The sequence below is a fragment of the Alligator sinensis genome, unplaced genomic scaffold (assembly GCF_000455745.1).
Source record: "Alligator sinensis unplaced genomic scaffold, ASM45574v1 scaffold1546_1, whole genome shotgun sequence".
NCBI lineage: Eukaryota > Metazoa > Chordata > Crocodylia > Alligatoridae > Alligator > Alligator sinensis.
Window position 1 is genome coordinate 551,079 of NW_005842689.1, and position 13,848 is coordinate 564,926.

The 13,848-nt window shown below is 38.3% G+C and overlaps 1 protein-coding gene across 3 annotated transcripts in view; it reads right to left on the reverse strand.

The window, feature by feature from the left end:
* Positions 1–13,848, reverse strand: part of PURG (purine rich element binding protein G) — a 63,916-nt gene that overhangs the window by 22,077 nt on the left and 27,991 nt on the right. The window contains exons 2-3 of one of the 3 annotated variants that reach the window (XM_025215943.1): positions 1,882–1,910; positions 1,148–1,331 (exon numbers count right to left, since the gene is read on the reverse strand). The exons of the other annotated variants lie outside the window; for them this stretch is intronic. Coding sequence (XP_025071728.1) covers positions 1,895–1,910 — 16 coding nt within the window. The 3' untranslated portion in view covers positions 1,148–1,331; positions 1,882–1,894. Of the gene's footprint in view, positions 1–1,147; positions 1,332–1,881; positions 1,911–13,848 lie in introns of those variants that run through there. 3 annotated transcript variants of the gene reach the window in all.

The window sequence follows — 13,848 nt, forward strand, 5'->3', positions numbered from 1 at the left end:
AGAAGTGACACAGTTGGCCATGAGTCTGAAACCCCCCCTTTTTTTTCTACACTCAGCCTTCCAAAAACAAGATGCATGTTTTATTTGGGGGTATGTTATATGCAAGAAATGTGGCATGTTAGTAATGCCTACCTGCGATATAAGCTGATTACTAGATCAAGTAAAATTAATGATGCAGGCAACGTAATAATATTCAATAAAAGTTAGTTTTGAATTTGGAATGAAGCAGGATGAGGTACTCATTACCTGAAATATTTCAAGTGCTAAAGTAACTAATGATGCTAAACAGCATTTATGAGTGGTACACTATTTTAGACCAACAGAATGGGATAACTTTCCCTCAAGAATTCTAGAGACCAAGTATATCTCTTGCTTATGTACATTTTTTAAAAAGTCTTGTAATGATGGAGAAAACCCCGAAGACTAGAAGAGGGTAAATGTTGGGTCTGGATACAAACGAGACAAGCAAAATCAACTGGGTAACTATAGGCTGCTTGGTCTTCCAGCAGTTCTGAGCAAGGTCAGATATGGGATCCGGTTACTAACTGATTATTCATTAAGTTTTCAATAATAGGTTAGACCAGGGATTGGCAACCTACAGCCCATGGGCTGGATCTGTCCTGTGGAGCCATTTTATCTGGCACATGGCGGTGGGGGCTTTGTAGGTGGTTGGTTGTGGGGTGGCAGGGTGGGAGGGCTTTACCTCTGTGGTGGCTAGGTGGTAGGCAGAAACTGCAGTGGTAGCACTGCAGTGGAGTGGGGGGCAATAATTACAGCTGTGACAGAACAGGCCAAGTTGGAAGTAGCTTGCGCTAAGCTCCGTCTCTGTTATACTGACCCCTGTGCCAAAATATTGCTAATGCCTGGGTTAGAAAAACACTTGTTTAGCACGGTTTAGGCACAGCTGATCCTGCCTTGAATGGGGGGTTGGACTAGTTGTTCTGGGGTCCCCACTTCTTTATGATCCTATGCATAAAGATCCTGTATGGTGAAAACTGAAAATATTAAAACAGGTTCAATATTCTGATTATGCTAGATTTTTTAAAGTATCACTTTGAAAGAAAGAGTTCTGTGGGAAGCCTATGTACTAGCCCTATGACCAGGAGATGCACTAGAAAAACATTCTGTGGGGGAAAAGGATGGACATTGCAACCATAGTAAAACATGGGCTCCCTAAAATCCCAAGTGTTGGCCATTGACAATGAAGAAATCAGAGGAATGTTTTCCGATGTTTGGTTCAGTTTTGGTTTGTTCCCACCCAAAGTAGCAACTGGTCTGTGTTTGATGAACTGGTGTAATCTGCTGCCTGGTCAGTAGACATGAGTCCTGACCTGGGAGAGATGGTTTAGAAACAAAATTCTTGGGTAAATGATAATTCACAAAACAAAACAAAACAAACATCTCAATGTTACTTAGGGTTTTAAAACAGTATCTCATGTACTTTTGCTTCTGATGCTAACCATTCTGATCTCCACGGCCCTCTAGAAGGTATGTAATTGAAAGGTAATGACTTTTAAAGGAATGCCAGAATACTCTGAAGCATCTGAACCATAGGAATTACCCCAGGCCAAGTCACTCTCATATGTGGATGATTCCTTTATTCATCAATTGTAATGTTCCTTTTTGCGTGTTGCTATAGGAGAACAACTTGTATTGTATTTGCATTTTAATGAAGACAGTATTTTGCAAAAATGTCTGCCATGTGGTCAAGGTTATTTCTTGATACCACTCTCAATTACTGCATTGCCATTAATAAGCAAACAACAATATACAGAACTAAGCTTAGAATTTGTTTACCCTGAAGAATTCCTTTAGTAACTACAAAAAATTCTTCATTGATGAATATAATGCCAGAAAGCAAGTCATCTGTTGAGCACTTACCATACAGATGATTTCAACGATGAAAGCTACTGGAAGGGCAGGAAAAGAGGAAATAAAATTAGCAAATAAAAATATAATTGCAAAAATGCAAAGACTTAAACTCTTTACTAGGCTTCTCTCCCTTCTAGATAGATGTTCTTCCAGGACATTTAATGGAAAATGTCCAAAAGATTGAAAATTTAAGGACACTTCCCAATTAATATTTTAAGGTAAAATTAGATTGTAAAAATGAAACCAAACTGTTAAGACTACACAAGTAAGCAAATTTATTTTAAGACAGAACAGATATTGTGGCAAACAACCATATGCAAATTCAGTTGATAACAGGGGTAAATATCAGACTTTTTTTCAAATAGATAAAAAATATATTCTGATTTTTTTTGTCCAAAAAAGCAGCATGTGTCTTTTTTTTCTTTCTTTCTTTTCATCCAATAGGCCAAGGCACTCCACAATCAGAATATAGGCTCCTCAGCTGGCAGAGATGTTTGAAGACCCCATCAGGAAAATGGATGTTTCCTTAAAGTGGTTCGAGCTTCCACTAAATCTACACTAGTGTAAAATGAATGTGTCCAACAACTGCAGCAAAAATACTATGGAAACACTCAGTCTTCCTAGTGTAGATTTGGTAAATTCTATGCATTTGTAATTCTGGTTCTAAGACTAATTCTTTTCTAGTTAGTTTTAAGTCTCCTATCTGCCATTTCCTTTTCCTGGCTTCTGGCTCTTAATTTTCATAAGAAAAAATCTATTACTACCAAAGACACTGCCTTTATTTTGACAGATTGGGAGAAGCATTGATTTGACAGTCAAAGCTGTGACAAACTTAGCAACTTGGATCTGATACTCCTGAAAGCCATCAATTTCACAAGCTAGACACAGCTGCTTCTCATTTTTATCTGTGGGACACGTGTCCACAAAGACTAAAGAACAATAAGTAGTGAAAACCAAGTTTTCTCTTCATTTGTACTTCAGATATGACAGAGCAGCTGGGGGTATAGACCTTACATGCGACTAAGCCATCTTACCCTGAATGGACTTCAGGGTAGCATTAACATGATGAAGAAATATGTTTGAACCTATATGCAATGCTCAAATAATGGTTTCCAGGGTGAATTTCTAGTGCTGCCAACAAATCCACCCAATGTCTTTACTATTACACTTCTTCATTATACATTACACAAAATATGCTCCTAATTTGTCTTGGCAAATTTTCCATCTCCTCAGTATTCACCCAGGGAACTGTGCAGTGACTACCACTCTTTCTGCCCCAGAGTAGAGCAAGCTGCCAGTATTACTCCTCCATGAGACCCAAACAGCACCTGCAAAAATACTCTCCTTCCTTTCTGGCTAAGTGGGCAGTCTCTAAAGAATTCCTATTCCCATCTTTCACTCACTGAATGAACAAAGCACCTAGCTCTTTTGCATGGCTGCAAGAGGTGCACTACTATGTGCTCTTTGGTTTGTTTCTGAATAAGACTGAAGTTGTTGTAAGGACCTGGAATAGACACAATCATGCAACTGTGATGCAAGCAGAAGACCAAGCTACATGACATGCACAATGCTGAGGCAGTATGAGGATTGTTAATGCTTCAGAGATGGAGTCCTTTTCAGGCCTGTGCACCCTATCCACATCAGAAAACAAATGGCTAAATTCATATGAATGAAACTGGTGTGAAAAGCAGGTAAAGGGTCAACCAACTTCAACTACCTGAGGATTCAGACAGATTCTTGGCCCTGTGAAGTGAAATCATCTCTTACAAGAAATACCAGTATGTATTGTGTAGAAACACAGCTGCTTTCCGGAAAAAAAATCAATTCTAAACCCAAATCAAGCACACATAGAAAACATTAGATTGTCAATGATACTTTGAAACAAATTCAAGTTTATCATCATTTTGTGTGTGTGTGTGTGTGTGTGTGTGTGTGTGTTTACATTATACAAACAGACAAGAAAGACTTTTAAACTTCAAGCTTCTGTTCAGCATGTCTGCAGTTAGCATCCACAAAAGCACCATTGGATATGGAAGAATTAGCACCACATAGTTTTAGGACCTAACTGGCAACATGCATCATTGAAAAACTTGGAATATGGAAATTTGTGTAGTATATGGTACAGTCCATTATAAACAATACAAGGCAATTGATGATTTTTCATACAGTACAATACAGTCACTGATCAATGAAACCTTTCAGTACAGTACGTGACAAGTAACACCTTGTACCCTGTTAACACTAGGATAGGCTGTAGATTTAATTTTTCCTATGACAGGAACTTGGCTGGTAGTTTATCTCCTTCCTTCCTTTGAAATTCAGGGTCTGATATTTACATGGTCTCAGAAAGCCTGCCCAGATTTGTCTGTGTGTGTTTCAGCAGCATCAAATATGAAACTTTTAACTTGCAGATTTGGAGGTGAAGGAACTGAATGAGAGAAACAAAAAGAAACTACAAAATATAAAGATGAACTCATTCCCACCTCCAGCCTTAGCTTTCTTGAAACCCACTCTTTGTGTTATTTCATGGAGGCTACATGGTGAGGGAGTGCCTGTTGAATCTGAGATGCCTGGTGTGGAGGAGATCCTGCCTCAGTCTGAATCTGAAGGTCTTTATGTTTTAACATATTGGTGTATGGCGAGCAGGATGGTGTCCACTCCATGGCAGGGAGCTAAGCCCAGGGAAATGAGTGCTACAGTGGAAGAGAGCCTGCCTCTGCTCCCCAGGATACTGGAGCTTCACAAAGGCCAAATGACAGTACAAAGAATGATGACATCACTGTCTTCTGCCTTGCACTGTAGCTTACAGGAACTTCAGATAACCAGGATTTAAAATGGCCAGGACCTCTACAACTGCCACTCTGCTGGTAGATCTACCTTCCTAAATCACACTTTCCTACTACTCCCCATTTGCTGCTACCTCAGCCCTTGTCCACAGCACCTCTCACCTCTTATTCTGTTTCATTACTGCAACCTCTACCTCCCTCCTTTATTGCTATTATTGGCACGTCTCTTGTTGCCCTCCCTCCCTTACAGTATTTTTGTACCTGCTGTTTGCACACATCCAGATCCCTCCTTTGCTCCCTTCCATCTCATCTGCTTCTCTCAGGTCACCTTTGTTTGTCCCTGATCTTGCTTTTCCTTCACATCCTATCTCATGATGCCTTGTCCACCAGTATAGCTACCATATTTAAGTGGATCACTCTCAAGTTTATCCCTTTGCCAACAAATTTGTATTTTGCTGTCATCTCAACATCTTGGCCTATCTCCCAATCAGGTCTGTGTCATTCAAACAGCATCTCATCTAGCCCATATGGGACTCTTGATCTTCTCCCCTCCTCCCTTGTATCACCATAGAGATCCTTGTAACTCGATAAACCTGGGCATCTGCCTCAGACTAGTCTCCAGAGCACACACCCAGCAAGGACAGAAGCTTGTTGCTGCTTCTTCCCATGCAGCATCTCCAAGACTAGATTTTTTTGTTTGTTCTGCTGGCTGTGGCTCCTGCTGACATCACCCCCACCAGTCCTAATGGCTATGACCTTTTTGTAAGCCAGGACTCCTGCAACCAGACACTTCTTACTCATTCCTTTGTTATATCCCAGCTCTACCCCAGTCTTGCATCTGTATTTTCAGAGCTTACAAGCAAACAGGGGCCTCCAGACAGTATCATGTTAAACAGGACTACCATGTTCACTGATACTACTAACAACAAAGAGGAAAATAGAAAACCAGGTTTCATGTGTTCATTTGCACTCTGGTGATAATGTAAAAGTGGCATAGCATTTTATTTCACATGCTAGGAATAAGCACCTCCACATTCATTTCTGTATGGTAGTGCTATACAAGATTGATAATATTGTGAGTCGGGATATATGAAGTCTTGACTCAAGAAAGGCAGCCAGTCCTTCAAGAAACAATCCCATCTCATCAGGGACTCAGGGAGAGACAAAGTTAAAGGCAAATTCACGCTGATACTAGTCAGCTCTCTGAACAATGAGAGAGTGGAAAGTACAACCTCTGTCCCTGGCAACCCTGACCTGCCTACCTACTTGACAGTGAAATATCTTTCTGCAAAAAGATCATGTAAAGAGACTCTGAACTTTTTAACTGCGTTTAGGCCAATTATAATATTGTTTAAGATGTGGTATAACAAACACATAGAAAGAGTTAGTATTTTAAGGGCTAATATGTTAGTATTAATGGAAGTTGTGTTTACACATCAAGAAGGGCAAAGCCTTGATGTACTCATGCAAGCATGATTACATCTTCTACAACAAAACCATTTCCTATCACTTGTTTAGTGAGAACAGGGTCCATTTGAAAAGTGCTAAATTACAGTATATTTGCATTTTTATGTGTCAACTATTGAACAGCAAAACAGATTGTTTGAAAACAGAATCAGTATCGTACAGTAGGTTCACATGTAATTCTCCACCATTTCTACTTGTAACACATGCATTTTATTTCCATTATTTTAATTCCAGTAGGACTAATATCCTTCAGAACAATGATCTAACATTAAACAAAACTTTCTAAGAAAAATATTAAGCATCACATACATTTCAGAAAAGTCCGTTAATTAGCATCACAATGTACTTGGGTTTACATTTATGATTCTTCATGCCATGACTTTAAAACACCTTTCAGCTAATAATATCCTACTGAAAAAGTGCTGTTGGGAAATAATATGTTTGAATTTGCTACCTGCTATACACAGGTTATTGATAAACTTGACTCATTTCAATGTCATTTCACAAATATATGCAGCTGTGAAAATACTTTGAAAAAAATTAATGAAAATGGAAATGACATAATATATTGTTAAAAAGAAAAAATGTGGTAAACTACAGTGAAACATTGTCTGTGTGCCATTATAATTTCTTTGCCCTGATAGTTCTACACGTGTTTTTTCGACATGTTTTCTTTTTGAAATAGTGTTCTGCTGAAAAGAACGTTTTGCTCTAAATTATATGTGGGCTTCATGCGTGAGGTATAAGTAAAGAACTTGTAAATTTAACTTGTCAGAGAAGAAGATTCTTAATTTAGGGGACAGAAACTTCATCTTCAGAAGAACAGCTCCATGTTCTCCTTTATCCTGGTCTAATTAAGTAAAGGCATACTTCTACCTATTTAGCTCACTCAGAACTTTTTTGAAAAGCAGCTAAGATTTCTGGAGCCCATGTTCCACTGAAAGCCTACAGGATCTAGGTTCCTAAATTATAGAGGTCAGGGATTGTCAACCCTTTTGGATCAGTGTGGCTGGACACAGAGCAGTGTACCCCCGGTGGCCAGATGCAGAGCAGGGGGTGGCACGCGGCCAAATGCGGAGCAGTGGCAGCTGCATGCAAGCTTCTCCCACCCCCCACATCTGGCCAGGCCAGTGGCACCTGCACAGCAGTGTGGGATGGTGCATGGCAGCACTCTGTCCCTGCCCGCGCATACCCCCTAGGGTTTTCTCAAGTACTCCCAGGGGTATGCATACCCTAAGTTGACAACCCCTGATATAGGTGCTTTGTGAAAATGCCCTTGCAATAGAGCTGATTGCTACGATATACCAAGATTTTCAGGTTTTACGCACTTGGGCCATAAAATAAAAATCTAACTACCTGGTTTCAGCGCTGCTAAAAATATAGAACACAACATTAAAAAAATAAGATTCCTATTAGGCTGCTAATATTTAATAGCTGAATGTTTTTTAATCGCATCAAAATCTAGTCACATGCCAAACCAGTATGAAATCCTACTACAGCAGGAAGCTCCAATCAAAGCCAAGGCAAGTAGTTATTCAAATCTAGGGCTTGTCATGAAAAATCTTGACTGCTGCAGCAAAATAAACATAAATGATATATCTACTCTTTAATTGTATTACAGCATTCAGGCTAACAACATTTATTATTGTATTGTTTGAAATGTATCGCTATGATATAAGCTGTTTAGTAGTTATGTATGAAACCCAATTTACAGTTTAGACTGATCATACAATTTACCTTATTCTGTTTTATCCAGCAGATACTGTAAGGGGAGACCTTCCAAAAGGGATATTGCCTGAGTAAGACTTGATTAACTAGTAACGAGTAAATTGGGATGAATATATGTCCCATACTAAAATCTAGATACCCATAGCATTGGAGTGTAAGGCAATGCCTTTTTAACTAAGGCATTTGCACCTGCGGCAGGTAGGGGGGTGTAAGGTTTTACTTTTTTGAAGAAGCTAAACATTATCAAGTTCTTGAGATTGCAGTGTGGGTATATTAGAAATGAATATGCTACAACTGAAGAGTTTTACTTTATTTTCAAGCATTCTAAATTAGCATAATGTTTAGCAGTTGGTAACAAATGATCAAATTAAATAGTTTTGCCAATAAATTTCCTCCAAGAAAAGCATGTTTGGAGATCACACAAACTGTTAAGAATATGTGCATCTAACTTACTTCATACCAAAGAAATGCTGTACATTCTTAACTCTGCTCCTCAAGTTCAACAGCAGACCTAATGGCTGTTATGCATTACACTCCATCCCTCCAAGTATTAGTTCTTTCATTTAAAAACACCTTTTCTAGTTAAGTTCCCAATACATCTAAATTGAACTTCCAGAATAGACAAATTAACAGATTTTACTGTAATGGCTTATGCACGATTTAGACTGATACCACATCTAACAAACTCACCCTTGAGAGGTTTTAATTTTTATTCTCCATCCTACTTATGTTGGTAACAAAGGGAAAATTCTGGTACCAAAAGCAAGCATATGTGACCATACATTTTAACTGCATTTCTTATTTCACAGCTTCTGGTCTGTGCTTAATTTAAAATACATAGTTTCGTGCTGTTTTTATTCTTTTTTTTGTTTTTTAAAGATTTCTCCTATATTTTTGGTGTTTTTAAAAGCCTTGCACATGCTTTTCCTGATGACATCAACATTTAGAGAAACTATGTGCCTGGGTGTCAAAGATTTTGTTTTTAACAATACATAAAGTTACATAAAATATGTTTGGATCGTTTTTGTTTGGTAATTTGTGATTTCTAACATACAATTAACTGAGCTCAGGCACCAGGCTGTGGTCATCTTCACCTAAAATTCTGATGGCCACTTTATATTTTAATACCTTATGTTATAATGGGAAAATAAATGGGTCAAAATCCAGGGCTAATAGTACTTATAAAAGTGCAGTGCTCCATATAGTCAGAAGCAAAGTGACAACTAATAAAACTAGCACTTTAAGTACTAAAGTCAGTTTGTTTCAGTGTCCAAAAACTGGTTAGAATGCATATGGTAGATAAGGTCTAAATTAGGAAGAGATCACTGCAATTGTACATGCCACACCAAAAATGCTCCAAATTACATTAGTTTAGCTTAAAGAGATGTACAATGTTCAGTTTGTGAACGTATACAAACACTCACATTTTATGGATTACATTAAAGTACACTTCTACAAACCAGTTGAAAGCAAATTATATCCACTTACAAAAAACCGGAGTCTCTTGAAGCATTACAACTCTTTGCTGCTATAATAGACTAGCAAAAGCATCCCTTGAAAATCTAATAAATGTCAGCAACAAGCTTTACCAATGCTTCATCATACAGTTTACAGAATAGTCATGTTGGCGACTGCCTCCTTTTACATCCTGTATTACAATTAGCCTATTTTTTAGTGCTCCGCCTATGCATTAAGCTCATTTTTTCTCTTGATCACTGTAGCAGTGAAAATGCAATTAATACAATAACAAGGTGACAACAGCCATACCGAACATGAAGTTCTTAACATTAGATCTTTTTTTTCTACAAAGGAAAGCATAGCAGATATGATTTTGGATAAGCAAGTACTTTACATGCACATGGTGCCCCTTGCTTGACTGCCCTCCTCCTGCTCCCTTCCAGCCCCCTGCAGGCTGGAACTCAATGAGTTCAAAAACTAAAAATTGTGATTCTAATATGAACGATTTTTACATGCAATAATATACAAATGTTTTTGGTTTTCCCATATTGATTCAAATAAGCGGCTGATTCTATTAACCAGTGATTCTATAAAGCGGAATCCACTGTATTGTCTTTATGCTTCCAGCGATTATTACTATACAGCTATGAAAATGAGAAAGTATGCAACAAGGAATGAAATTACATGAAGACAGAGAGCCAAATACCAGCAAGCAAAACAACTGTAAATCTATTTTCTCATTGCATGGTCAATTACTACAGCATTTTTACATTTTTTGGAATAAAGATGAGAAGTGTAGAATCCCCCTGAAGAAATGTCCTTGTCAGATGTTGTCTAAGTAAGTTGCATGTGAGCTAAACTATGCACCAAGATGAATTTTGTTTCAGTTGTTAATGCTAGCTTTATTGTTACCTGTGAATTATGATGTTAAACTAAAGGCCTAAACCAGCTGAGACAAGTATCTAAGGATCAGGTAGTTAAGACAAAAGAGATGTAATGTAGGAGAATGAAGTAAATAGCTAGAATATCTGTTGTTCCTACATGGTTTTACAAAGAAACCTAGAGAGGAGAATTTGAAGTATGAAGTAGCACATTAGACTGATGTTTTTTAGTGCAGATAAATGTAAATGTCTGTTTTCTTACTGTGTGGCAACTCTTGCACAGCATAACCTATCATGCCAATAAAGGCTTTGGACTGAACTGTAATATATCCTGCTTACTCCTCTGCATTGGTTCCAGACAATGCCACTGGCCTGCTCATTATTTTAAAATAAAGAAAATGTAAATTTAAACTAAATTTAGAAATGAAAGAGTTCTATTTAATAGAAGTAAGAATCAGAACTAAAGATATGAACAGATGAAACAATTATACCAACCTAAGGAGTGGGAACAATTTACCATGTCAAGTTAGCCTGCAGTAACTGTATTGTGTGCCTATTCTATCCTTACAGTAAGTGGAATCTAAAACATAGTGATTTAACAGTTGTTTCTTTCAGAGTAAACTGCCTTGGTTTAATTTCTATTTACTGAGGAATAAAGTGAACCACAAAACAATTATTAGGGATCAACATGACATGTGATAAGCCCCTCATCCTTTTAATAGAGTGAGCAGACATATGTATATGGAGGGCAGGCTGACATGAAGGAACCAGAAAATGGAAAGAGCAGTGTAGCTGAAAAATGCATTCCTGGCTGACTGCTCTCTTCAAGGCCCTCGGTAAGAAGGGAAGCCAAGGTCTCTCTCACTACTACAACACTATACAGGAGAGGGGAAGGAATACTACGCACAATGTGCTGGATCCATCACCACCATCTCTAATAGTGATGGAAATGAACCTCTACAGGAGCTACAGACCATCTCAGGGCCAACAAGAGAAAAGTTACTATGGCCTGTGGTACATTCTCCCTCACTAGCAGTCTTAAACCACAAGTGGGTATCTTTCTAAATGGTGTGCTCTAATTCAGAGGAATTAATTCAGGAATTTCCTATGAACTGCGGTATGCGGGAAGGCAGCCTAGACAATCACAAGAGTCCTGTCGGGCTTTATAATCTATGACAAGCCTCATTAATTGAAGGAATTTGTATATAGGGTCTCCTTAAGGACAGACAGATGGACTAGCTTCAGTCTCAGAGCTAAGTGGCTCCAGGAGCCAGAGAAACCCATATGCCAAAAGAAATGGTATCACAGTACAAGCTGCTGCAACAAGCTTGTTTACATAAACTCTGCTACAGTAGCTCTGAAAGTATACTCTGGGAGCTCTCTTTTTTTTCTTCAAAAGAACCTAATGCTTCCTGGACTTTGTTATATTTGTATTACATAAAATTTGGAACCGCAGTAGAGGATCAGGGTGCTACTGAGTGAGGCACTGCATGGAAAGAAACAAATGGCATCACTTGCCTTATAGAGCTTACCCAGCGAGTGTCAGAAAAATAGACAAAATATGGACCTTCTGTATCAGGGTTTGATTTTGGTTTTAAAAAACAGAATAAAAGTATTTTTTGCCTCACAGCATTAACTCTCTATGCAGGAAGATTTGCTGAGCAGACTGAATTTGGTAAACACCATCAAAATATTAGAGTTCAGTGTTTCTGAAAAAAAAAAGGTTTCCACTTACAGCTGAGATTGCCAAAGGGAAAGAAGGGAGCTAGCGCCTCAGATTGTTATGAATTTTAGTTGGCCCAAACAAAAATTGCTATATAACATAGTAGGCTACTACACATTTGCACTAAATACTGAATGTATCATACTAGCATAACAACTGTTCTACAAAAGTATCAAGCCACTGCATCCCAGACTAACACGCTCTAAATAACATTCTGTGGAAGAAGGGAAATTTTCTTTAAACCTAATATATTTCACAATTTCACTCCAAAATTCAGACCTTGTAATTTGCATTTTCAGTAAGCCAGCTGCAAGATTTCTTTTGTTAAAAAGAAAAAACAAGCAAACCTTTCTTGGATTCTAACTATAAGTCCTAAATTAAAAGTTTCAATAAGAAATCACTGTGTCTTTGGTGGCACATATGAACTCTAACTGCTTAGATGTTTTTCTTCAGCTGATTATGAGCCTTACATGAAGATATGTGAAATTAAAAAACCCATGACAAAAAATGATGAAATGACAAAAAAAATGACAAGTTGCTTATATGCAGCAGTCTAGATCCATGGTAAGCTAAGTTTAATCAAAATGCCTCCATTATAATACAAGCAAACGTCATATACCCAGGAACAAATAATATGGGTTATAATTACAGGATGCAATATTGCACCCTAGAAAGACTGGATAAAATCTGAAGGTTACTAGAGGTAACCAGATGAACGTAAACTCTCAGTCTAATGCTGTGACTAAAATGGTTAAAGTGATCCTTTGGTGCAAGAGAAGGGAGGAGTTACTCTGTATATATACAGTGCCTTTGGGACTATTAGGGTGCATCTACATGTCGCCGTATGGTGACATTGCTATGGTACCATGCTTTAGTACCTTTTGGAAGTACTGAAGCACAGCGCAGTATGGGTGGTTACTGTGCCATGCACACGGTGCACCGTTAGATTTCCCCACTATGTCGCCGGAACAGCGTGCTATACCCAGGGGAGTGCGCTGCTTTGACAATGTAACTGGTGATCATGTGTAGAGATGTGATTGCTGTATCACCATAGTAAGCCATATGGTGACATAGTGTGTTGCTAGGTCACCATAGGGCGATGTGTAGACATACCCTTAATGTAATACTGTGTCCAGTTTTGTTCTCAGCACTTCAAAAAGAAAACTGAAAAAACTGAGCGATACAGAGAAAAACTACAAAAATGCTTTGTAGTGGAAAGTATGTATTACACTGAGACTACAGGAGTTTAATCTATTTAGCTAATCAAAGATACAGTTAAGAAGAAACTTAACAAACATTTGCACAGAAAAGATACCTGAACCCTTCTGACTCTCTAACTCAACATAAGTCAGCAGTGAAATGTTGACACAAAACAGTAATTGAAATTTTGGGCTGTATTAATCTAAATGTTGTATGTAACATACAGGAGATAATAGTACCACTCAACTTGGTGCTGGTTAGGCTTCAGCTGGAGTTGTGTGCAGTTCTGGGCACCATAACTTAAGAATGATGGAAAAAAAGTGGGAGGATTTAAATGTGAGCAGAGATAAAGGGGGTTGGAATGTAAGTTGTATGAGGAATGGTTAAGAAAACAAGAAAACCTACACCCCTGTAAGAAAACAAGGGGCATTTGTTTTGCAAAAAAGGTATTAAGGAGGGTACAATGGAGTTTCAAATATTTGAAAGGCTGCCATAAAAAAAGAGGGAAACTGTCCTCCCTTGCTGTAGAGGGCAGGCCACGAAGCAGGGGATTTAAACTGCAACAAATCAGACTTAAATTAAATTAAATTAAATTTCAGGGGAAAAACTGCTGACCGAGAGCAATAAGTCAATGGAACAAGCTGCACAGGGAAGCTGTGGAATCTGCTTTGCTGCAGATTTTTCAAGACAAGCTGGACAGACACCTCTCTGTGATGCCTTAGGAATAGTGCAT